This window comes from Phyllobates terribilis, unplaced genomic scaffold, assembly GCF_046119375.1.
Source record: "Phyllobates terribilis strain yellow unplaced genomic scaffold, ASM4611937v1 Scaffold_4__5_contigs__length_816908805, whole genome shotgun sequence".
Classification (NCBI taxonomy): Eukaryota; Metazoa; Chordata; class Amphibia; order Anura; family Dendrobatidae; genus Phyllobates; species Phyllobates terribilis.
The window spans coordinates 557,964,736-557,989,036 of record NW_027362764.1 but is presented as its reverse complement, the minus strand read 5'-3'; the positions used below and the strand labels follow the sequence as shown (position 1 = coordinate 557,989,036).

The 24,301-nt window shown below is 43.0% G+C and overlaps 1 protein-coding gene across 4 annotated transcripts in view; it reads right to left on the bottom strand.

Annotated features, from left to right (window-relative positions):
* Positions 1-11,187: 11,187 nt before the first annotated feature.
* FAM210A (family with sequence similarity 210 member A) overlaps positions 11,188-24,301 on the bottom strand; it is a 31,293-nt gene continuing 18,179 nt past the window's right edge. For all 4 annotated transcript variants that reach the window (XM_073678975.1, XM_073678976.1, XM_073678978.1 and 1 more), the window contains exon 5: positions 11,188-12,966. In XM_073678975.1, coding sequence (XP_073535076.1) covers positions 12,700-12,966 — 267 coding nt within the window. In that variant the 3' untranslated portion in view covers positions 11,188-12,699. The remainder of the gene's footprint in view (positions 12,967-24,301) is intronic.

Genomic DNA, 24,301 nt, shown 5'->3' with positions numbered 1-24,301 from the left:
AATGCTCAGTGCGCAGATCAGCGCCATCCTGGCAACTGACTTATAAGTGACTGATGACGACTCGTTTGACTACCCCAGCATGCAATGGCAAATGAAGCATCATCAAAGAGGAAGTAGTAAAAAAACAAATAAAGCAGAGTAGTGAGGGAACGGTAGGGAATTTTTAATCAAAGAAAAGAGATTAGATTATGACATTAACTAGAAGTAAAATAAATATTCGTTCCGGCCCACCCCTTTAATCATGGTCCTATTCAATTATGTTTTATAATGCAGCACTTGCTGAAATATGTTATCTTTCTATACACTGTATGATTGAGTTTTTTTAACCCATTATATCTTGTTTCATGTATGCTTACTATCCATCTTTGTACTCAGGGTGCACAGATACGTACATCTACAATCTACATCTAAAATTACAGATTTATTTAAAAGCCACAACTTTTCTAGTGTTCATCTTCAAGTACCTATCTTGACACTATTTTTCATGTCTGGTGATGCCGCCTCTCTTTTGCCATTGTTTCCTATTTTTATCTTTCCTGTATTTAATAAAATAAAATGTATATTTTCTCGGTATACTTCCATTTGATTTGCTGAATGCCTGATATTTGTGAATTCGATTTATAGGTGAGGAAAACCTTTAAATTACAGTCGGATAATTTTTAATTTCATAATATTTAAATTGCGGATGATAAAGTATCTGCTGAATAGGGTTAGGGGAGAAAAAAATCAACAGATCGATTTTCGCGAATTTTCCCTGTGGTTTAGTGATTTACACTGGAGAATTGTCTGCTTAATATTCAGATGGATCTGCTACAAACCCAAATGAGGAATTATCATATCAATATTATTTATGCACGCTGCACCAGGATCACTGCGATTCCATCATAATAATGGAAATCAGTACTTTTTCTGTCTATATTTAGATTTGCTGAAATGAGTGGTTAGCACTCGATTTACTAAAAGGCTTATTAGTCGTCTTATTACCATTAGTTTATAGCGGAGCGGAGTGTAGATCAATGGAGCAAACAAAAGCTCAAATTAATCAAATTAACAAAAGGTAGGATTTTGAAAAGACTAGCAAATGTACCCTCATCAGCCTAGAGAACCGTCATCCCAGCTATTGCCACATAAAATGATTAAGTTCGTACCCAGTAGGTCCCATCCATTCCATTTTGGAATGAGTCATTCCAGCACGTCTAGTCTTTGGCTTGTGTCCAACCTATTTTGATACATGTCTTGAACTAGTCAACCCCAGGTTCAAATGCAACTGTTCAGATAAATTCCTTCTTCAACTGAATGAGCTCCGCTATTGGAAGTGAAGTGGGATGTGGGCTAGAAACACGCAGAAGGGTATTATTCACTGTCTTCAATCTATGAAAGCTAGAGACAATTCATCCCTCAGGGGGGATACCAGTGTGGAGGTCCAAGAATGCAGAGAAATGAATGATGTCACTCCATGTAATGACAGTTGGTATTTGTACCTCGCCTCTGTGTACTTGTGACCATTGCTTCACGTGCAGGGTTGGGTGGAGGGTATTTGGTGTAAGATGTAGCTTTTGCTTACAAGTCCCTATTTTAATGAGGGTTGTATAATTTTAGGAAGGTTTAATTTGTAAGATGTACAGAAAAATAGAGAAGGCACCATACAGCGAGGCATCATTTCACTGTTTATTACTTACATCTTCCCTTATGGCCTGTACTGTTAACTGTTGTATTTTATGTGTTTGTATGTTCTGTGCACATAACTTATAATCATCATGGACAGGAAAAAAGAAAACTGTCATAGATGCACATGGCAGGAATGTAAATCAACAATGAGGAAGCCGGTGACATGCAAAACTATGGGAGGAACGGTGCGCTGAGTTTCTTAGTCACAACAGTTGTGCACAGAGCACCATGATTATCATGTTTGATTAAAAGGGTTATCCACTACTCAAACAACCCCTTCTCCATCGCTATGTTTTCCCCTTTTAAAATAATAACACATTCACCTCCGGTGATGGTGACGTCGGCACTGGCTCTCCCGGGGATCGCGTGACATTTTCTATCACACAAATCTTACAGCCAATCAGTGCTGGCTTCACCCTGTCCGCCTTCAGATGTGCAAAATACATCCGGATAGAGTGAGAGAGCAGTAGCTCTCGCTTCCTCCGGATGCATGTGATACATCCAAAGGCAGGGAAGGTAAAGCTAGCACTGATTGGTTGTAGGATTTATGTGATATAAAATGTCACGCGATCCCCGGGAGAGCCAGTGCCAGCAGCACTGGCACAGCTCCAGAGGTGAGTATAAGTGTTATTTTTTTTTTACTGGGGCCAAACATATGGATTGACAAGGAGTTGTCAGAGTAGAGGACATTTTTTATAGAGGTTATAACCTCTACAAGGCTATGGGCTGATTCATCATAGCTCACACTACACCGGTCTTGTTGGAGTAGAAGGTGCACACTACTTAATGAATTCAATGCACAGCGTCAGAATTGCTACTCCAGTCAGGGAGCATTTCTGGTGTACAAAATGCCAGCACTGTTGATGAATTTGACAAGCTGGTGTAAACACGCCCTTGTCCCATATTAGCGCCTTCCATTTCTGCAGAACTGATTCAAACTTGTGTGAAAATGATAAAACTTGCAAAGTTTTTGCACAACCAGGAGTTACCCAGTAATTTTACGAATTTTCAAAGGTTTTTAGGCAGTTTTCTATTGTAAAAGCTTTGATGAATTGGCTCCTATCTGCTTAGTTTATATTGTCAGTTTGGGCTGATAGACTCTCTTTAAAATACACCTCCAGCTTTTCACTTACATAACCAGTTCTACACCTGGACCTGCTAATAAATAATTGTCAATGGCAAATTGGCTAGATTGATGATGTGGAGATCTCTAAAGTTTATAAGCTGTCTTTCGTTAAACATTAAATTCAGCCATTTCAGAGAAAACTGGCAAACCAGTCTAGTTATGCAGCAAAAGGCTACAGAATATAGAGCATTGCATTAATAGGCAGATTTATCTAGGTCAGTGGCTGCTAGTGTTATAACGGTGACTGTGACCAAATCAGCCATTTTTAGCTATATCTGTTAAAGAGGTTAAAGTACATTTTAATTCATAGATTTTGGAATAATAAGTTCCACAATTAGATGTGTTAAACATGTTCCTGTGCTGAGATAATCTTATAAATGTGCCCCTGCTGTGTACTGTGTAATGGCTGTGTCTGACCGTACAGGAACATGGTCTGATCATACCACAGCTCCTGGGCAGGGGGAAGACCTAAAAAAAAAAAAAAAAGTACACAGCTATCAGAGCATGGGTTCGTAGGGGATTCTTACTGTGAGGTAAAACAATTTTTTTTAACAGGCAGGGTTATGTTTTACTTCACAAAAACGCAATAGCTGTGATCCCATGCTGTCCTGTCTGTGTACTCTTTTTCTTCCTCCCCTGCCCAGGAGATGTGGTATGATCAGACCATGTCCCTGCACGGTCAGACACAGCCATTACACAGTACACAGCAGGGACACATTTATAAGATTATCTCAGCACAGGAACATTTTATTTAAACACATCAAATTGTGGAAGTTATTATTATTCCAAGATCTATTGATTAAAATAAACTTTTTTTTGTTGGACAACCCCTTTCATTTTTAATAATTAAGGTATAGTTTTGGTGACTTTTTGCCCAACAAACTCACAAAATATAAATTGTAGAATAGAGAAAATGAGGCTTACACGTACAAGTAGATAACATTTGAAAAACCCAACCTTCATTAAAGCATCAGTACTACTGTTGTCAGGATATGTGCACAGCGTCTTTTAAACACCGATGTAACAGCATAGTTTTTGAAGCAAAAGATCAGTAGTGTTTTTCCTAATGTGTCTTCTCTTTTTTTTTATATTTTACATATAAAATCGTGATGGACATAAGCACAGCAAGTCATTTGGACATTGCTGTTCATATATTCATTATTTTTAAAGTTTATTTAGCGCTTCTCAAAGTTGGCTTTCAGGCAGATACTACCTGGAAAAGATGCTGTGTGAACATACCCTGATAGGAAAACAACTCCGCTGCAGAGCTCTGCACTAAGGGCAGACACAGACGGACGTAGATTCCCTCATCCGAGAGAATCGGGTTAATTATGTAAATAACGGTCTGACAGTGTGATCAGATTCTCTCAGAATGGAGATGTACAAATCTTTTTCTCCATCTTCTCATTCGTTAGTCTGTGGAAATGTCAGTTGAGTGCAGTCTGATGATTTCCACGCATTCATTGACTTGCATGGCCGAGTGCGATCCGAAGATCAGATCAAATTTGGGCATGCTGCGATTTTGTCCTTGGAACGATGACAAAAATTGGATTCAGTTGACTAACATTGGTCTGAGTGCGATCTGATGTTTTGTCAGATTGCATTCGGACCCCAAATACGGTCATCTGTACGAGCCGCAAGTCTATTAGAGGTTTTTGCTGCTAACCCACAGCATGGACCTCCCAAGTTATGTGCTGTCGGTTGCAATAAACTAGGCAGCGTGCTGCTCATTTCTCCTAGCTACAGTCTTCAGTGCAGAAGCGAGAGCTGAACGATCCCTTGACTCTGGCTCCCACAGTAGCTTAGTATAGCACACTGCACAGATTTTAATTGCATAGCAAACTGATCCATGCTATATAGTGATGTTCAGATGAACGCTTTTTCTTTTCTTGTCCGACTGTCCGTGAAAAGAGAGAAAAGAAAAATCGCTGCATGATCTACTTTCTTCAGATTCTCAGATGAGACTCATCCATTAGAGTCTATGGCTGCATAAAACGGAACATCTGAGTGGCATCTGATTTTTACGGATACATTTCTGAATGAAATGTAGACAATTTCTCATACGCTGGTCTGCAGCCACCCTAAAAGATAGAAATCCATAGCTTCACTTGTAGCACATTACTTTTTCCAGTCATCACCACATTACATGCACACAGCGGACCAGCTGCATTCAGTAGAGTAAATGGATCACAAGTGTAAAAGAAAGTGCAAGTACATTAACATTCTGGTGTATAGAAAGTATCACCTACCCATTGGATAGGTGATGATTAAAGTAGTCAAGGATTCCACAGAATGAGACACTTCTGTCCCGACTTTCAGCATGGTCTGGATGAGTTGATGGAGCGTCTGGTCAAGCTAGTGCACTCTAGGTCCATGAAAAAGTCACATTTTCCATCATTCTTGCAGCGGCTCCACCAGCTGCGTTATTTACGCTATACTTTCAAGAATAGAGAGGGTGGATGGACTCCTAGCTAAAGACCGCCCAAAGAAAGAGAATGTCACTTTACTGCTTTAGGGTTTCCAAACCCAGATTTGACATAATGCACAGCAATGTCCCATGCAGGCACTGGCCGGAAATCACCTGAAAAGGACGCTGTGTGCACATACCCGAATGAGAATCTGTCACTAGGTTTTTTGATACCTAATCTAAGAGCAACATAATGTAGAAACAGAAATCCTGATTCCAGCGATGTGTCACTTTCTGAGCTGCTGGTTGTAGTTTAGATAAAATCACTGTTTTAATCAGCAGGAGATTATCACTGAATCTGCTGTAATGTAGTCTTCGATATTTAGGAGCTCGGTATAACATTGCCCCAATACTGATTAGCAGCTTTCGGTGTACACTCTGCATAGGCAGAAAGCTGCCAATCAGTGATGTGTGTGGTGTTATACAGAGCTCATCATTCAGAGAATTGCTAGATCTTAAGCAGGTAATGTGATTTTCCTGAGCCCATGACAGCACCACAATGAGAGAGGGGATCCGCCCTTCCAGGACAGGAAACCTACAGAATAAAAGGGCGGCGCCTCTCCACCACCTCAGTTGTTTAGAGAGCATGAGAGGACTCTACTTAATAGTTATATATCCCATGATTTTTCCTTCTACACATAGCGTGAATTAAACACCACGAAGGAAATGAAGTGATCAACTTCTACCAGTGATGGGAGGGAATATAAGGGTGCTGTCATGGGCCCAGGAAAATCACATTACAGGTAAGTAATTTAATGTTTTCCTATCACCCATGACAGCACCAGAGATTTACATAGGAAAAACTTTAAAGTTAGGGTGGGACCACAGCCTGTAGAACGGTTTTCGTAAAGGAAAGGACAGCAGAAGATCTCAAATGAAGCCTATAGTGTCTATAGAAGGTGCAAGGTGAAAACTAAATCGCAACCTTACAAAATGCTTGATGGGGACATATGCTTTCTTATTGTTCTGCCATGGATTCCCCGGATTAGCACAGAAAGTAGGGTGCACAATTTCCTGACTTTTATGGAAATTGGAAGCCATCTTCGAAATATAGGGTAGCTCCGGAACCGGCCCATCTTCTAGGATCTGTATAAACAAAGGATTAACCGACAAAGCTAGAATGTCACTAACTTACCATGTTGAAGTCAGGGCCACCGGGATAATAGTCATTAATGTGAAGACCCTGAATCCATGGGTTCAAGCAAAGGCTTGTTAGAGCTGTAATCACTGGATTCAGATCCCAGGGTGCCATCTTTGGACTGAAAATGGGCCTAGATCCAAAACTCACTTTCACATTCTTTGCTTATTTAATGCAGGTTGGACACTGTTCCGGTAGTCTACGGCTAAAAAGGTCCACTTGCAATTCTCTTCCTCGTTATATGAGGTGCTGTTAAAAATAAAAGGTGAGACTTCGCCATCTGAACTGATTAGACATATGTGTCATTAGCGATCTTGGCAGAGTTCCTCCATAATGGTTTACGCAAGATAAAGCTACTCTGTTGTATGACAAGACCTTTACATGGTGACCATGTATAGATGAATGGAGCTTTCTTATATATAGCCTAAAGCTTCTTTAGGTTAGAGGAACCAGGTCTTTAGAGGCAGCCCACGAGTGTGTACCTGTGACCATCCTACTACTGGAATGTAGGAGAGTAGAGTTATTAACAGCAATATTGCCTTGTTTAGAGTTGTGGCCAGACTGCTTATTAATTTTGACATATAGCAGGACTCCTTATCCTACCTTGGGAGACCACAACTCTTACTCACTGCCCAGTGAGTTCTGCAGCGCTCGATGGATCTGCCCATAAGTCCGAAATAGTTGAGGTAAACTATTGTCAATGCCTCTTCATTTGATATGAGAGTTGTCCTAACTACTATAATCCTCCATAAAGCCTTAAGGCTCATTAACATCTGAATGGAAGGACACAAACTGAAAGCCTAAATCCTCATTTTATGCCAAGAACTATTCTCAGGAAATTTGATGTTTCATGTGAATTGGAACCTGATTGTATACCTCCTTAAATACCTATACTACTATATAGCAATCTGGAACTGCAGATTTACTAGCAGGTCTTATAGAGTCCATTTCCAATGATCTAACTCTCAATCTGTACAGCCCATTCGGGTTGTAGCAAATCCAGGTAGGCCTGGGTTAAATAACAGCTTTACAGGTCTTGATTAGGGCAACTGGAGAGTTAAGCACCAGAGCAGGCTAGGCATTCACCTTAGACTGCTGGAAAGCAGAGCAGATGGTATGTGTCTTGGAGCTAATCAGAGACACAGGCCAGACTCCACAAGTATCAGTGGTTACCCTTGATAAATATTGTTTTGTTTGATCAAGCTGGGTTAGCTGAGCTGTATATGAGTAGTCAGGGTCTGTCTTATTTAGTCAGAGCTTGGACAAGACCAGAAATATTAATGTTTATGACTTCTGTGAAACCTGTAAAAAGCAATAAAACTCCGCTCGATTGGACCAAACCCACAATGGCTGTATGAGCACTACATGATGCCGCCTACCTTTAAGAGTGAAACCCTAACAAGGTTTATTATTAACCTGCAAAACTAAGGAAGTGCTCTTATTGTCCCCTGCCTCCAATTGGTCATTCCACCGAGCCAGCTGAGCACCAGCCAGGAATACTGCCACCGTCTCAAAATAGAGGCTAGGATATTTTTCCCCCTGAATTCGGTAAGCTTGCCATGCACAGTTTACAGTCGCTGAACTTGGCTTTGTCAGGCAAACTTAGTTGCGCAACCAGTTCCTTTACAAAGAGGGACTATGCGGCACAGGGGAGCTACAAGGCACAGACACCCTATAAAGCACTACAAGGCACAGGGGCACCCTGAAGCAGCGAGAGACACTATGAGGCCCCATGAGGTACTAAAAAGGCACTGTGAATCGCTATAAGGCACTATGAGGTACTAACAGGCGCTATACGGCACTATGAATGCACCATAAGTCACTATGACATGCTAAGTCACTATGATATGTTATGCTATGAGGTGCTATGAACTGCTGAGGCACTATGCCATGAGGCACTATGAGACGCTATACGGCAATATGATGTGCTGAGACACTATGATGCGTTATGAGGCACTGTGAAGTGCTATGAGGCACTTTGATACTTTATGAGGCACTATAATGCGCTATGAGGCACTGTGAAGCGCTATAAGGCATTATGCTATGATGTGCCATGAAGCGCTATGCTAAGGCACTGTGATGTGCTATGAGGAGCTATGCTATGAGGCACTATGATGTGCTATGAAGCGCTATGCTATAACGCACTATGATGTGCCATGAGGCGCTGTGAGGCACTATGATGTGCTATAAAGTGCTATGCTGAGGCACTATGCTATGATGTGCCATGAGGCACTATGATGTGCTATGCTATGAGGCGCCATGCTATGATGTACTATGAGGCACTAGGATGTGCTCTTTGTGAAGCGCAAAGAAGCTTCATGAGGCACTGCCCTCAGATGCTTATTTAAAAGAGTAATCCATCTGAATGAAGGATAAACCTTTCCTTTGGGTGGTAAATCTCAATAGTCAGACTAGCCCCACCCGAATGAACAAACTGATGAGACGCAGCTGGACAGCAGACCTTCACAGAGACCATGTGCTGTATTAACACCATGTGCCGTCCTATGGATGGAGTAAACAGACTGGAGGACAACAGTAAAAACCTCCGAGTGTTACTTTAACATTTACTGAGCAGATTGAGGCTCATTTTTGTGGTAAATTCTTAAGCCTAATCATGAGGCTCTGTGCGGCCCAGACATGTGGCTCACTTTAGCCGAGAGGTCTAAGGTCCAGCTTCCGTCCTGGTGCCAAATTTAGAGCATGAGGCCTTGGCCCAGATGGGGTCTTACAGAGCGCACACACACCCATTTTTGAGTTTTGCGCTAGCTTCCTTCAGCCTTTCCTAGTAACCATAACAAGGAAAAGGCCCCATAAACAAGGTAAACATTCACGAAGATCACTCACCACCAGCTGTACAGATTCGGGGGCTGGACCAAGTCACAGGCCTGTTCCTCTCTATTCGTCCGTGCCTGAGCAATACTGGGGTGGTCAACCCCAGGCAGGGGCACCTCCAATAGTGCGCCGCTCAAAGCTGAAGCTGCAGACCCCAGGCAGGGGTGCAGCTCAACAGGTGCTCCCATTGATGTGCAGAGCTGGAGCGGCTGACCCCAGACAGGGGCGCAGTTCCACAGCTGCTCTCTCACTGACATGCAGAGCTAGAGCTACCGACCCCAGACAAGGGCGCAGTTCCACAGCAGCTTCTCCACTGATGCACGGAGCTGGAGCTGCCGACCCCAGACAGGGGCACAGTTCCACAGCAGCTTCTCCACTGATGCACGGAGCTGGAGCTGATGACCCCAGACAGGGGCGCAGTTCCACAGCTGCTGTCTCACTGACGTGCAGGGCTAGAGCTGCCGACCCCAGACAAGGGCGCAGTTCCTCAGCAGCTTCTCCACTGATGCACGGAGCTGGAGCTGCCGACCCCAGACAGGGGCGCAGTTCCACAGCAGCTTCTCCACTGATGCATGGAGCTGGAGACCCCAGGCAGGGGCGCCGCTCAGTCGTATCCGGATCTTCCACAGGTAAGCCTGTCTAAGGTTCTCCCATCAAGGACCCTCCGGTACGCTCATCATCAGGGCCGCAGGCTGGTACAAAACAATAGCTGTAAACATGTTAGACATGGGTCTCCGCTACTTCTTTTTTCACCGGCATGTGTCTTAGGGCGCGATTTCCTGGATAGCGTCCTGTGCCTGCGCAACCGGGATGCACAGCTACCAGGTCACCATAAGGTAATGGTGCGGCGGCTGCTGCTCGCGCCTGTCCGACGGAACAGGCCCCCTTGGACCCACCATGGCACTTCCAGGTCCCTGGCGCCGGCCGCAGCAGAGACTGTGCCTTGTTGGAAACCGACCGGTCCAGGTCTGGGAATAATCTTCTCTTCTTTCTTCTGCCGCCGTTTTAACAAGGTCCCCTCTCAAGGACAGGAAACCAACTGAGGTGGTGGAGAGGCACCGCCGTTTTATTCTGTAGGTTTCCTGTCCTGGAAGGGCAGATCCCCTTTCTCGTTGTGGTGCTGTCATGGGTGATAGGAAAATAGTGATTTTCCGAAAACTGCAGCAAGCAGAAGATTAAGTAATACATTGCAGGAATCAGGGACTGTGCCCCTACATCATGTTACTCTCAAATGAGATAGCAAAAACCTGGTGACAGACTCCTTTTTAAAGGCTACTTCTCTTCCCACCAGCCTCCTTAACTTATCATTTACTAATTAATATAAAGAAGTCTGTACAGAGAGTTCAAGCTACATCCTGCATCTGCTCGATGTCTATGGTTAGGAAACGGGAGTTGCCCTTGAGGGGGATAAAAGCAGGGAGACACAGAGATAATGTTGCTGCTTTCTATTTAGAATTTGTCCTCACTGTTGTACTGGATTCACAACTACATTGCTTAGAACTGAAGTCTCCTGTGTGTGCTGTGTATGGGAGACATGAATAGCAGCTTGTCTCTAACCACTCTGGAGCTAAGCTCAGGGAAAACAGATACTTCGAAATGGACCATGCAGATGGGAAAAGTTCTAAAATTGCAGGCTAAAAAGAATATAGGCTTGAAATATTGTACACATACAAATTGTTCTGAAAAGTTCTTCGAAAGTTTAGTTATGATAAAAGAAATTAATAAATAAATTGAGGGCATTTAGACTAAATATAATCCCAGAAGCAGTTATAAAATATTAGATTTCACCCGTCAAGAGTAACAACGGTGCAAAATAAGTCGTTCTTCGTGGTCACATGGCACAGCCAAGTAGTCAGCAGAAAATCTGGAGAAAAGATACTTTATCATGATTCACAAGTCTATAAGCAACCAAGATATTGCTAGAAACCAATGAAAGAAAAGGACACTGAGGAAGACTCGTTAGTGCTACAGAAATTTAATTAACAAAATGATGGTTAACAATAAGAAATTCTTAGAATGAGATCCTGAACAGAGGAAATGTAAACACCACTTTCCTGAGGGTAAATGCACACATCGCGGATTTCCCGCAGAATTTCAGCGTAATACCTTACTAGCCAATTAGATGAGATTTATGAAATCTGGAAATTGTCATGTGATGATTTTTCAATCCTCAATTCTTTTGGTGTTTTTCACCCTTTCCAAAACACGGGGTGAAATCTGCAGCAAATCAACATCACAATTTGTATGTAACACATAGCTATATGCAGTGGAAAAGCTACAGTTTTGTGGCAAGATTCAGAGCAGATATCCAGATGACAAATTCGTCCAGTGTGCTAGTACCAAGTAAAATTAAATCGGGTCATTACTCCCTGGGGGAAGCATATGTGATGGTTCTACCAAACACCTGATTTATTGAATGGAGAAAAGCCGGAGAACCGTGTATATGTCCATATTAACCAGAATGCTTCATACAACCAGCTCCCGGGCACTTATCATTAGTTTCCAATATTGAATCACAATAAAGATGTAATATTAAATTTATCACATACACAACACAAAACCTATAAAAGTTATGACCATATACTTCATAATACAAATAACTTGGTGGTCCAGTTTATTGGGCCACAAGTCTTTCTTACCGTCCTATTCCCAGAAAGGATAACATGACAAAAGGGCAGGTAAATGAGACATCTTATACTGTATCCTACAGGAAGACCTATCTGGCCCAGGATAGGTTACTGCACCTACGTAGTATAAATAATCCTATAGACTAATCCTAGTCCTAATCCCATCCTTTTATACGTTATATGGAACATTTGTCTGCTTGCACCACATTAATGATAAATCACTGGCTTGATATTATAGCCACCTAGCAGATATTCTGTTTTCAGACTGATCGGCTCACGGGATTAATCATGTCAATGGGTGACGCTATATTGCAGAATTCCAAAAAACACTGATCTGGGGAGTCTGATTGATGACAGGTCAGTAGTATACGATCACTGCTGACCGCTGTGTGCACACTTGCAGCAATGACGATTCCTAGTTGAAACCCAAAATATTCACATCAGACCAATTTAATTTATGGAGCAGGACAGACCAATCAGACTCAAAGTACAGAAAGTCATGATCCACATTTCTCGCGAGGATTGACAAAAAGGAGTATCTTCGCAGCTTCACCTGCGGTGTTATTACAACTTGCTGCAGAATGAGACATTAAACATTTATATTGGATTTCAGTGAAAAGCTTCTAGTATGACGTCTAACTGTACGCACATATTAAGACGCGAACGTGAAAAGCCGTAGACACATGTAATGTGTGCAAATTCTAGGAATAAGTGCTCAAACTAAACAAGTGCAATGGTGGACAGAGGACGACGATATCAGACAGCAAAACTGGGAAAGCAATTGTCGTATTCTGTGCACAATTCCGAGAATAGTCCGCCATGCTGACAATATGAAATCATCTCATTCATTCTTCTTCCGAAAAGTGAGGGAATCTTTGGTTTCTTGTAGCTTTTCAGAGATCCTGTCTTTTGTCTCTTCCATCTTTTCACTGATCATGTCTCTGGTTTCTTCCATTTTCCCACTAAGACGTTCCTTTGTCTCCTCCATTTTGTCCTGTATATAGTCTTTTACCAATGGCGGCGTGGACAAGTAGCCATATTTCCGGAGATATTTAACACTAATTGAAGTCCCGCCTAATGTTACAGTATATCGGACTGGAGTCGCAATCTGAAGAAGAAATAAAAGGTAAGAATATCAGTGTTGTTTCTGCACTTCCACCCACATCGATAATGTTCGTACAACCCAACCAGCACAATATTCCTCTCACATTGAACAGAACACCATTCAAAGGAATAAATGGAAAAAATGCAGCTTGCATCAGTGGAGAAAGAGCAACACAAGTTACTATACTGCAGAAAGTGGAGATGTGAATGGTGTGCAAGAATGACTTCGCACCCATGTAATGCTCATTGTCTCCTTACATTCTAGAATGAAAACAAAATAGAAAACAGAAGACATTGATTTCTATGGAGCCATTCAGGGGAAAAAAAGACGATAAGAATGCTCTTTGTGTGCGATTAACACAACGCTCAATGCCAATCTTCCCACTAATGTTGCACAACACGGATCTATTAGGATGAGGTTCAAATATACAGTGGTATTGACTGAATAATAGCAGATAGATGGGCATGTACTGAACAAGAGCACGCTCAGATGGTAGTGCCGACAGGTCACAGCTGGGCTGCTCTAAATGGGGGTTAAAGGCTTAAAAGGACACCTCCAATGAAAGGGATGTGAAACGTTTAGTTTTCTATTTCAGACGATAAATAATTATTGTTCTATTCCTCAAAAAGGTCATAAAACTACACACTAATCCCTTAAAAGGGTTTTCATCATTGTAACTTTTTTTTTTCTTTTATTAAGTTTGTAATGGCAGTGCTAAAAATAATAAAATCTCATTGCTTACCCCAGATCCAGCCCAGCATCTCCTACACAGGCAGCAGCAGAGACAGTTTCAACAGCGCTGCTGCCAATCACTGGACTCAGCGGCTCGCGCTGTCTACATGGTCAGAACCCAGTGGTTGGCCGCAGCCTATGTACAATCACCGAGGGCGCCAAGTAATACATTATTTAATTATTTTTAGTGCAGCAACCACAAATTAAGATTAACTAAACCTTTATATTTATCTTCATATTTCACTGGCTTTATAAATCACAAGCAGATCATGAGGACCCCGGGTCCTGAGACCCCTCTGATCGGTCAATCCCCATCCCCTCCTTCTCCCAGGAGGTGCACAAAACCCTTTAAACCACTTCATGGGTAATAGGTAAATTAGTGACAAAATGTACAATTGGTGGAGGAAGGTTGAACTTGATGGACCGAGGTCTTTATTCAACCTATGTAACTATATGTAACTATGACAATGCAATTTTACTTTTCTTTTTGCTTTAATATTTTGACTTCCCTTCCTTCCAAGAGCCATTTTTTTATTTTTCCATCAACATTGCCAAATGAGGGCTGATGTTTTGCTGGACGAGTTGCAGTTTTTAATGACACCATTCACTTTAGGATACAATGTTCTGAAAAAACGTGGGAAATAAATTCCAAGTGGGGTAAAATGGTAAAAAAGAAAAAGCAATTCTGTTATTGTTTTTGAGTTTGGTTTTGACGGGGGTTCATTGAGCAGTAAAAATGACCTCACAATATGATTTATCAGTATGACTACATCAATGCCAAACTTAAAGGGCTTCTCTGGTACAAAATAAGAAGTCTGCAGTCACTCTGTGTGACCGCAGACTTGTGAATCCTCCTGCTGCACACATTGCGGATTCGCTGTTGTCTGCCCTGGGAACGGCGGTCAGTTATGTGATCTGGAAACCCTCAGGCAGAACCAGTCTAGTGGGCGCAGCCTCGCTCAATACAAGTGTATTAAGACAAGCCCACCTGTCGGGTTCTGGCCGGGAGTTTGCATATCGCATACCTGACTGCCGGTCCCAGGGCTGACAACAGCAAACCCTCACAGTGCAAAGTGCACACACAGTGACTACAGACTTCTCATTTTAGACTGGACAACTCCTTTAAGTTGATTTGTTTCTAGTGGCTGAAAAAAAATTCAAAACTTTGTTAAAAAAAATAAAAATAAAAAAAAAAACAATATGGTTAATGCAACCAATTTCTGAATATCATACTTTTTTTTTTAATTTTTCCATCAATGCACCTGTGTGAGGGAGTTTTTTTATGTGCTGTACTGATGTTTTTATTGATACCAATTTTGGTTATGTACGATGTTTTGATAATTTTATTATTGCATTTTTATAGGGGCGGTGCTGCGACTGAAAAACAGCAATTTTGCTGGTTTCATTTTTTTTTCTTTTCAGTGTTAAAACGTATGGCTTACATAATTTTATATTTTGACAGATTGTACATTTATGGATATGACGGTAACAAATATGCTTTTTTTGTTTCTTTTTTCCTTTCATTTCTGTTTAATTTTTTTATCCACTTAGGGAACTTGAACCTGAAATTACGGTATTTGATTGCTTTTATTGAAGTATATACAGTGGTGCTGAAAATTTTGTGAACTTTTCAGAGTTTTCCATATTTCTGCACAAATTTGACCTAATACTACATCAGATTTTCACACACACAAGTCCTAGGAGTAGATATGCGGTGTGCCATACCCATAACCATTACATGGGAAATCTTCCACCAGCTCCACAGGCCTTGTCCTTGGACATATTGAGCCATTTTTTATACACCAGGCAGGATTCAACAGGAATAGGTAATGGCTAGTTCTAGTAGTCATCCTACTGGAGCGGACATGTCAGTCACAAAGATGTCCTGTGAAATGCATACAAGAATCCTATATTCCTTTCATGACCGTAAAACCAAGTCTCTGGCAAGGAAGAAGTTGACATATTCCATTCATTAAGGATTCGATTGCTGCTTTTGACATATACATGCTTCTAGTCCCTTTGCCACAATGGTCTAATTATCAAGATATCCAAGTATCTTGTGGGGAGCCAAGGGAAAAATAATCACATCCTCTGTCAGAAAACTCAAAGCAGGATGTTAGTCAGAGGAAGCTTAACAGAGACGTATTGTGACAGATTAAATGTGATGTATTCAGTCGCAAGATAACCATCATTAACACACAATAGCACATGCAATAAAGAAATAATATTCCACTACAGTGGTTTCCAACGTTTTCAGCCCCATGAGCCATAAAAAACAGCCTGAAGAACACTTGCATGTCCACTGGCATAATGATATGGGTATGCTTTTATTTCATAGGAACTGCATGGACAGGGCAGACTGCATTGGAATAGGTCAGATTTCTATATACAGAGATGTACATTAACTTACTATTTGTAATACTTTTTTTTTCTAAAGAAGTGAAGAAGAAAAAACAAAAGCAAAATAAGGCAGAGCAGGGGTGGGCAATTAAGATTTCCAAGGGGCCACGTGAATGTTGTGGAGGGCCAAAATTAGTAGGCTGAAAGTAATTCTGCTGAATATTAAGGAGTTGTTGTCTTTCAAATATAAGTCCTCCTTTGGAGCATTTGGTTTTAAAAAACTAAAACTGCTCAGTGAGCTCAGCGGCGCATTCAGACTGCACTGTAATGTCCCATACAGAGCTCCTGAGCTCAATGAATGGCTGCTACACTGTCGAGGTGACGTCAGCACAGCAGCCAATGCTACTTACCAGGAGCAACATAACTAGGGAACAAGTAAAAAGCAATAGGGCAATATGCAAAATAACATGGTGATCAAATGGCGGTTCCGCTCACCTTGTAAGGTTGTATGAGCAGGGTTAGACTGACCTGGTGGGGTATCGGGGAAATCCCTGGCGGGCCCTTGCTGCAGATGAGAGGGGGGGGGGGGGATTTAAAAAAAAAAAAAAAAAAAAAAAAGCTTGTGGTTTTTAGAGGCATGGGCCCTTTAAAAGCGCAGAGTATATGCAGGGATGTGCGCATGCAGCGTTCGTTACCTGAACCGCCGTGTCACACATCACAATGAAGCTGACATAGCCAGCGTATGAAGTCACTGCCATGCACTGGGCGCACTCAAGTCAGAAGCCGGCCTCTGCTAGGTCCGCGGCCCTTTTAATACAAGAGCGCCGGATCTAAAAAGAGGACACAGCACCGTGCCGGGAGCTCAGGAATGTAAGTGGAATCTTTTTTTTTTTTTCTCCTGTGTGTGGATGCAGAATGGGATGGGGGCCAGGATGGATATATGAGTGAGAGGGCAGGCTGGACACATGGGTTTCAGAATGGATATATGGGGGCAGGCTGGACAGACACATGGGGGCCAGGATGGATATATGGTGGGGAGGCAGGCTGGACACATGGGGGGCCAGGATGGATATATGGGGGGGGGGGGGGCAGACTGGACACATAGGAGCCAGGATGAATATATGGGGAGGGGCAGGCGCAGGCTGGACACATAGGGGCCAGGATAGATATATGGGGGATGGGGGGGGACAGCCTGGACACATGTGGGGCCAGGATGGATATATGGGGGGGCAGACTGGACACACAGGGGCCAGGATGAATATATGGGGAGGGGTAGGCTGGACACATGGGGAGCCAGGATGGATATATGGGGAGGGGCAGACTGGACACACAGGGGCCAGAATAGATCTATAGGGGGGGAGGCTGCACACACAGGGGCCAGGATAGATCTATGGGGGGGCAGGCTGCACACATAGGGGCCAGGATGGATATAAGGGGGGAGGGGGAGGCAGGCTGGACACATGGAGGGCCAGGATGGATATATGGGGGGGGCGCAGACTGGACACATAGGGGCCAGGACGGATATATGGGGAGGGGCAGGCTGGACACATGGGGGCCAGGATAGATCTATGGGTGGGCAGGCTGCACACATAGGGGCCAGGATGGATATATGGGGGAGGCAGGATGGACACATGGGGGCCAGGATGGACACATGGGGGGCAGGATGGACACATGGGGGGCAGGATGGATATATGGGGGGGGTATGCTTGACACATAGGGGCCAGGATAGATATATGGGGGGAGGGGGAGGCAGGCTGGACACATGGGGGAGGGGGCGCAGACTGGACACACAGGGGCCAGGATGAATATATGGGGAGGGGCAGGCTGGACACATGGGGGCCAGGACGGATATATGGGGAGGGGCAGGCTGGACACATGGGGGCCAGGATAGATCTATGGGTGGGCAGGCTGCACACATAGGGGCCAGGATGGATATATGGGGGAGGCAGGATGGACACATAGGGGCCAGGATGGATATATGGGGGAGGCAGGATGGACACATAGGGGCCAGGATGGATATATGGGGGAGGCAGGATGGACACATAGGGGCCAGGATGGATATATGGGGGGGCAGGATGGACACATAGGGGCCAGGATGGATATATGGGGGGGGGCAGGATAGATATATGGGAGGGCAGGCTGCACACATAGGGGCCAGGATGAATATATGGGGAGGGGCAGGCGCAGGCTGGACACATAGGGGCCAGGATGGATATATGGAGGGGGACAGGCTGGACATATGGGGGGGCCAGGCTGGGGGATTTAATTGTTGTTTGGGGACCAGATTGAAGAACATACATTATTAGTTTAGATGGCAAGTGGGGAACATAATTACTTTAGAGTCCAATTAGGGACATTATTACTTCTGTAATATAATTTACTTTTTATGAAACTGTTTTCCATGGTGGGGTGGGGAGGGGACAAAAGGGAAGTCCTGTTACTGTGCAGGGTGGCCCTATGTCGCTTTTTTCTTCACCTAGTGTAGTGTAGAAGTTGGGGAAAAAATGGGGAATGTGATCTACAAGCGATCAGCTACTGATAACTGTGTGTTATTTTCTGCAGAGTCGAGTCCTGGCTGGAAAAAGTGATGGCGGTCTGTGCCAGATGAAGAAGAAAAGCAAAGATTAAGGACTCCACCCAGATACGTCAGCGGTGAGTCAGTATATTATATGTATACTTACTCTATACACTATATACAGAGCTCCTGTGTATAATGTCACTGGTGATCACTGTATTACCTGTACACTTACACTATACACTGCACACTATATACAGAGCTCTTATGTATAATGTCACTGGTGGTAATAACAGTGTTGTTAGTATTGTGGTTTGTATTCATGATCAGTATTGTAGTATTTGATCACTATGTGGTGGTAATATGTGGTCTGGTCATGGTGTGGTGGTATTTCTCCCTTGAATTATATTTGAAAGGGAACAACCCCCTTAATATAACTATTAACACTTAATATGATTAGTTTTTGTTGCTTAATATTAAGCAGAATTAATCCTGACTAACTGCTATGGCTAATACATGTATGATGGGGTTTGTTCTAATGTTTATTACTAGTGTTGAGCGAGTATGTTCTGTCCGAGTATGCTGGGGCCGAAATCCGAGTATTTACAGCTGCTCGGTGAAAAGGTTAAATCGCCCTGTGTGCATGATTTGCAACTGTTTGACAGCTTTATTACATGTGAGGAATATGTAAGAAATAGACATTCCTCACATGTAATAAAGCTGTCAAACAGTTGCAAATCATGCCCACGGGAGCGATTTAACCTTATCAACGAGCAGCTGTAAATACTCGGAGCTCGGCCCGAGCATACTCGGCGAAAGGGTTAACAGAACATACTCGCTCAACACTATTTATTACCTGTAGCATTGGATCAAAACCATATCATTTACTGCTTGTTGTAAAGTTTTACTGCTTCTGTTATTCAACCCCTGTAGTTTAATCAACAGCTCCCCCCTCACAGTATGATACCCATAGTTACCTCAATACACACAGAATAATGTCCTCACAGCCACCCAAACAGTATGATCACCTCAATCTCCAACAATAGTTACCTCCATACACACAGAATGTCTCAGCAAACAGTATAATGCCCCCACAGCCCTTCAAACAGTATCATCCCCCATAGCATAATGCCCCGATAACTTCCCATAAACAGTATGTTGACCCCCACAGGCCTCACACACAGGGTTGTGGAGTTGGAGTCGGTATAAAATGGACCGACTCCAACTCCTAAAATATATAATAAATTGGGTACAGTAGTTCAAAGCAGTTTGTGGGGAATATTTTTTCAGAAGAATTTGGGAAAGTTATGAAATGTTCTATAAATGTCTGTCCTATTCCTGATCTAAGGGTCTAGACTTTTATCTGAGATGAATCTGTGCTACAGTAAATTTATCCCTTAAACATGAGCCATGGATGAGGGAGCCGGAGTCATGTAAATTGAGGAGTCGGAGGTTTGGCTTACCGACACCACAACCCTGTATACACACAGTATGATAGCACCCAGCAGCTCAAAATTGCATGAATGCACAAAGTCCCCCTCACAGTATTATATCTCCACAACCATCCAAACAAGATTAACCCTCACAGCCCTCTCACACACAATATGATGCCCCCACAAGTACTGACCAACAATGAAAAACAGACAAAAACACAAATCCTACTTATGTAGCCTCTTTCCACAGACACGCTGCTCTAGTTTCTGCTGTGTGCAGACTGAGGCTCTATGCACCAGGCGCGATCTAGAGACTTCATCATGCAAAGACTCAGACACACAAGCCAAAGGCTCCCCCCGCTCCACCATTTTTGAAGTTGAGACACTGGGCATGGGTGATTCACAGCCTTTTGGCTGTCCTAGTCCGCGGGCCAGTTTGCCCACGAGCAATAATATTTCAAGTGAGTGGCGCTTCAACTGAAATGAAAGTCAATTCCAAGAACGTTCTAATAAAATCATGTACAATTTTTTTTTTTACAGTTTTGTGAGGGGAGGTGGCTGATTTTAGCACACCTTGTATACAAGTGCTTCTCACTAAATTAGAATATGCCTTCTGGTCATCTGTCAGGTCAGCAGTCTTCCCCATGATTGTGGAGCCTTCTGAAACAGACTAAGGCTATGTGCCCACGTAGCAGATTTGCCTCTCTCTGGCAGAAAAAAACGCATGCAGATTTACATACGTTTTTTCTGCCAGAGAGAAGCGTTTTTCATGCGTTTTCGCATGCATTTTTTCAAGCAGTTTTCCAAGCGATTTTGAGCATCACTTGGAAAGTGCTTGACAAGTTGGTCACACAATATAAATCCATGCAACCAGCATGGATTTATAATGTGTGAACTAATGCTTTAAATGCAGCATCTATAGTAAAAAAAAAAGAGAATTAAAACGTTAAAAAAAACAAAAAACCTGTATACTCACCTCTCCGGTCTCCTCCAGTCTGCTCCCGGCCGCATCCTCTCTCTTCGGCGTCCTGCAGTGTACTGTCGGGACCTGTGGTGACATCATTTAGTCAGCTGATGGTCACGCGACTATCACTTGAAAGCCGACGTCAGCGGTCGTGTGACCATCAGCTGACTAAATGATGTCACCGCAGGTCCTGACAGTACACTGCGGGACGCCGAAGAGAGGACGCAGCCGGGAGCAGACTGGAGGAGACCGGAGAGGTGAGTATACAGGTTTTTTTTTTATTTTTAATGTTTTAATTCTCTTTTTTTTACTATAGATGCTGCATTTAAAGCATCAGTTCACACATTATAAATCCATGCCGGTTGCATGGGTTTATATTGTGTGACCAACTTGTCAAGCACTTTTCCAAGTGATGCTCAAAATCGCTAGTAAGCTCATCACTAGTAAGCACCTGTACACACCCGTTTTCTGTTTTGGAAGGGACAGTCAGTTTTTTGATATTTCTATACATAGACTTTCTGGCTGAGCACGCCCCCCCTAGGCCTCAGACGGTTTTAATTACAGTAGGATCTTAGCTTCCCATACACATGCAGACTTTAGTCTCTAGGAGAGGACTCACATTAGATAGGTTCCTGGCAACAAGAAACACCTTATCGTGGCTACCAGGTACACATGAATTGGCCAATTTATGCGCTACGATTTCTCAGTTATTTCTATTTTCTACAGCAGTAATGCAATTCAAATTTCAGATTTCATGTTTGCATACTTCGCGTTGCAGAGTGCTACTTTATTTGTTAGTTATATATGGAAATGGCTATTCTTAGTAAGCACCTGTACACACCTGTTTTCTGTTTTGGAAGTGACGGTCAGTTTTTTGATATTCCCAAAATTATTAAAGACCTCAGTCCAGAACCCTTTTACACAGACCATTCACTGGACTCCACATCCATACTGATCATACCGAACCCAGCCAACCCCCATACTTGGCACCTCATACTATGCAGACCCCATATGTGTGACCTCCAGTGAAAGGTGGACTTTCCAGCAGCAGCTCTCCATACTCCCTTTTCCATGGCAGAATGCTCCACTGCTCTCTAATAACAAACGAGTGCTAGCGTTACTACCCTGCTTACTTGTGAAAAGTTCCAGATTTTCCTGCACCAACCCGAAGCCTTCGCAGCATATTTCCTGAACAGGGCACAGCCTTCTCTTGGACCAATAATGAGCAAACAAATACTGCAGACGTCATATATAAATATAAACTCTTTTGGGCCATAAAACTGGCGCTCAGGGGTTGATAAATTCCTCTCTCACTGTATCCAAATCGAGAAAAAAACAGTCTTTCAAGATGAATTGGTGGGGTAAAACATAGTGCTCTGTAAAGAGGGAGCCTTTTTATGCTGCCCATACTTTGGAAAGGTTCCCTTTATGGGTTCACATTGTCTCACTGTAAAATGATTAAGTTTAAATAATAGCAATCATTTTTTTTATTAATCAATAGTACACAGAAATAAGAAATTTTGTAAGATGTCTTATGAGATAAATCTGCTTTTTCTCCGCCAGGACTCTGCTTTCATTATCAAAATTTTGAATTCACAATTAAAATCTGTCTTCAGTGAACACAGATTGTTACATTACTGATATAGGAGATGGCAGTTGGTGCCCATAAAGTTCTATGGAGAACTGTACCAGTCATGATAGTAGAACCTGCAGTGGAATGCCTGTCCGCCTTTAGCTCCTCCCTCTTCATAGAACTTCATGAGAACCAACAATAGGGAAATCTGTATTCCATGAATTGAGAGTGAAACATGAGTCAAGGAAGGGAAAAAAGCAGATTTCTCTGATAAGATATATTACAAAGTTGGTTATTTTCATTTGTACTACAAATTTCAGAAATCAAAACAATGGTTATACTTTTAGTCTAAATCTTGCCTTTAGGGAAATTCATATAGAAACCCCGGGCCTACTGCAGAAACGTAGTGTGAACCAGACCGTAGAAACATACCATTGATTCACCAGACACAAAGCACAGTCCAGTACATGACACTAATATATGCTACGTCCCATAATTAATAACTAATCTTCATTTTCATCACTTTTACTTTTGCACAGAACACACCGCGGATGTACTAACATTAAGCACTGGAGGGTAAGCAGCTTTGATCAAGCTGAAAAGCCTGCTTAACAGTCTAGACATGAGGGAAAGCATGCTGGAACCCACGGGGAGCGTAGCTGCGAGCAGATACAGAAATTACTCCGTTCCAGACTAGACCAGTGTCCTAGATTAGAATCACACCTGGAATCTGGCAAACGTGTGAGAGGAAATCCTTATTCCCTGCCAGACAGACAGTAAAGTGTCTTGTAAGAACTGAACACAGGGTCTCTCTCCACAGCAGACCTCAGGCAGAATGGAAGCATTTCTACCCCCATATACACTCTGTGTGCTGTAACACTGACCATATAGGACATCACAGAGACTAATGTGACTTCTTCTGCTCCTACAAGTGCAGACTACATATAAAATGAAGAGCAGTAATGAAAAATATTAGAGAAGACTGCAGCCCATGAAACCTCCATTGTGGATTTTTGTTTGGAAAACGATAAACTATAAATGTTCATTAAAGGGGTTGTCCACTACTTGGACAACCCCTTCACAATCTGTATGTTTTCCCCTTATAAAATAATAACACTTGTACTCGTCTCTGCCCCGTTCCAGCGGGGTCAGCACTGGCTCTCCCGGGAATCGCGTGGCATAGTCACAGTATGTCACGATATTCCTGCGGCCGATCAGTGCTGGCTTCACTCTCCCCGCCTCTGGCTGTACATACAGCAGCTCTCACTTCCTCCGGATGTATGCGATCTGTCCCAAGGTGGGGAGAATGAAGCCAGCGCTGAATGGCTGCAGGAATATTGTGACGTAACAATGTCATGCGATTCCCGGGAGAGCCAGAACTGACACCGCTGGAACAGCGCAGGCACCAGAGATGAGTATAAGTGGTATCGTTTTATAAGGGGGAAACAGGGATTGAGAAGGGGTTGTCCAAGTAGTGGACAACCCCTTTAACATTGGCTTCTTGCTTGGCACTACAGTAACCGGCTGTAATATGAAACCCCCCACAGCAGGTGGTCAATTCTCCTTCCGCGCCACGGAAGGGAAAATGAAGCATTAACAGAAATTCATTAAAAAAAGTTTTCTTGGAATGATTTATTTTTTTAATTCATAGGCCCCAATTGAGTAAAAATAACAAATGGAGATTTACTGACCCTCCTCTGCTCCAGTGCCGGCTCTTTACCGCATCCTCCGGTCTTGGGAGACAGGCTGCTGCAGTGATGCCATGACAACAGCGCTGCTGA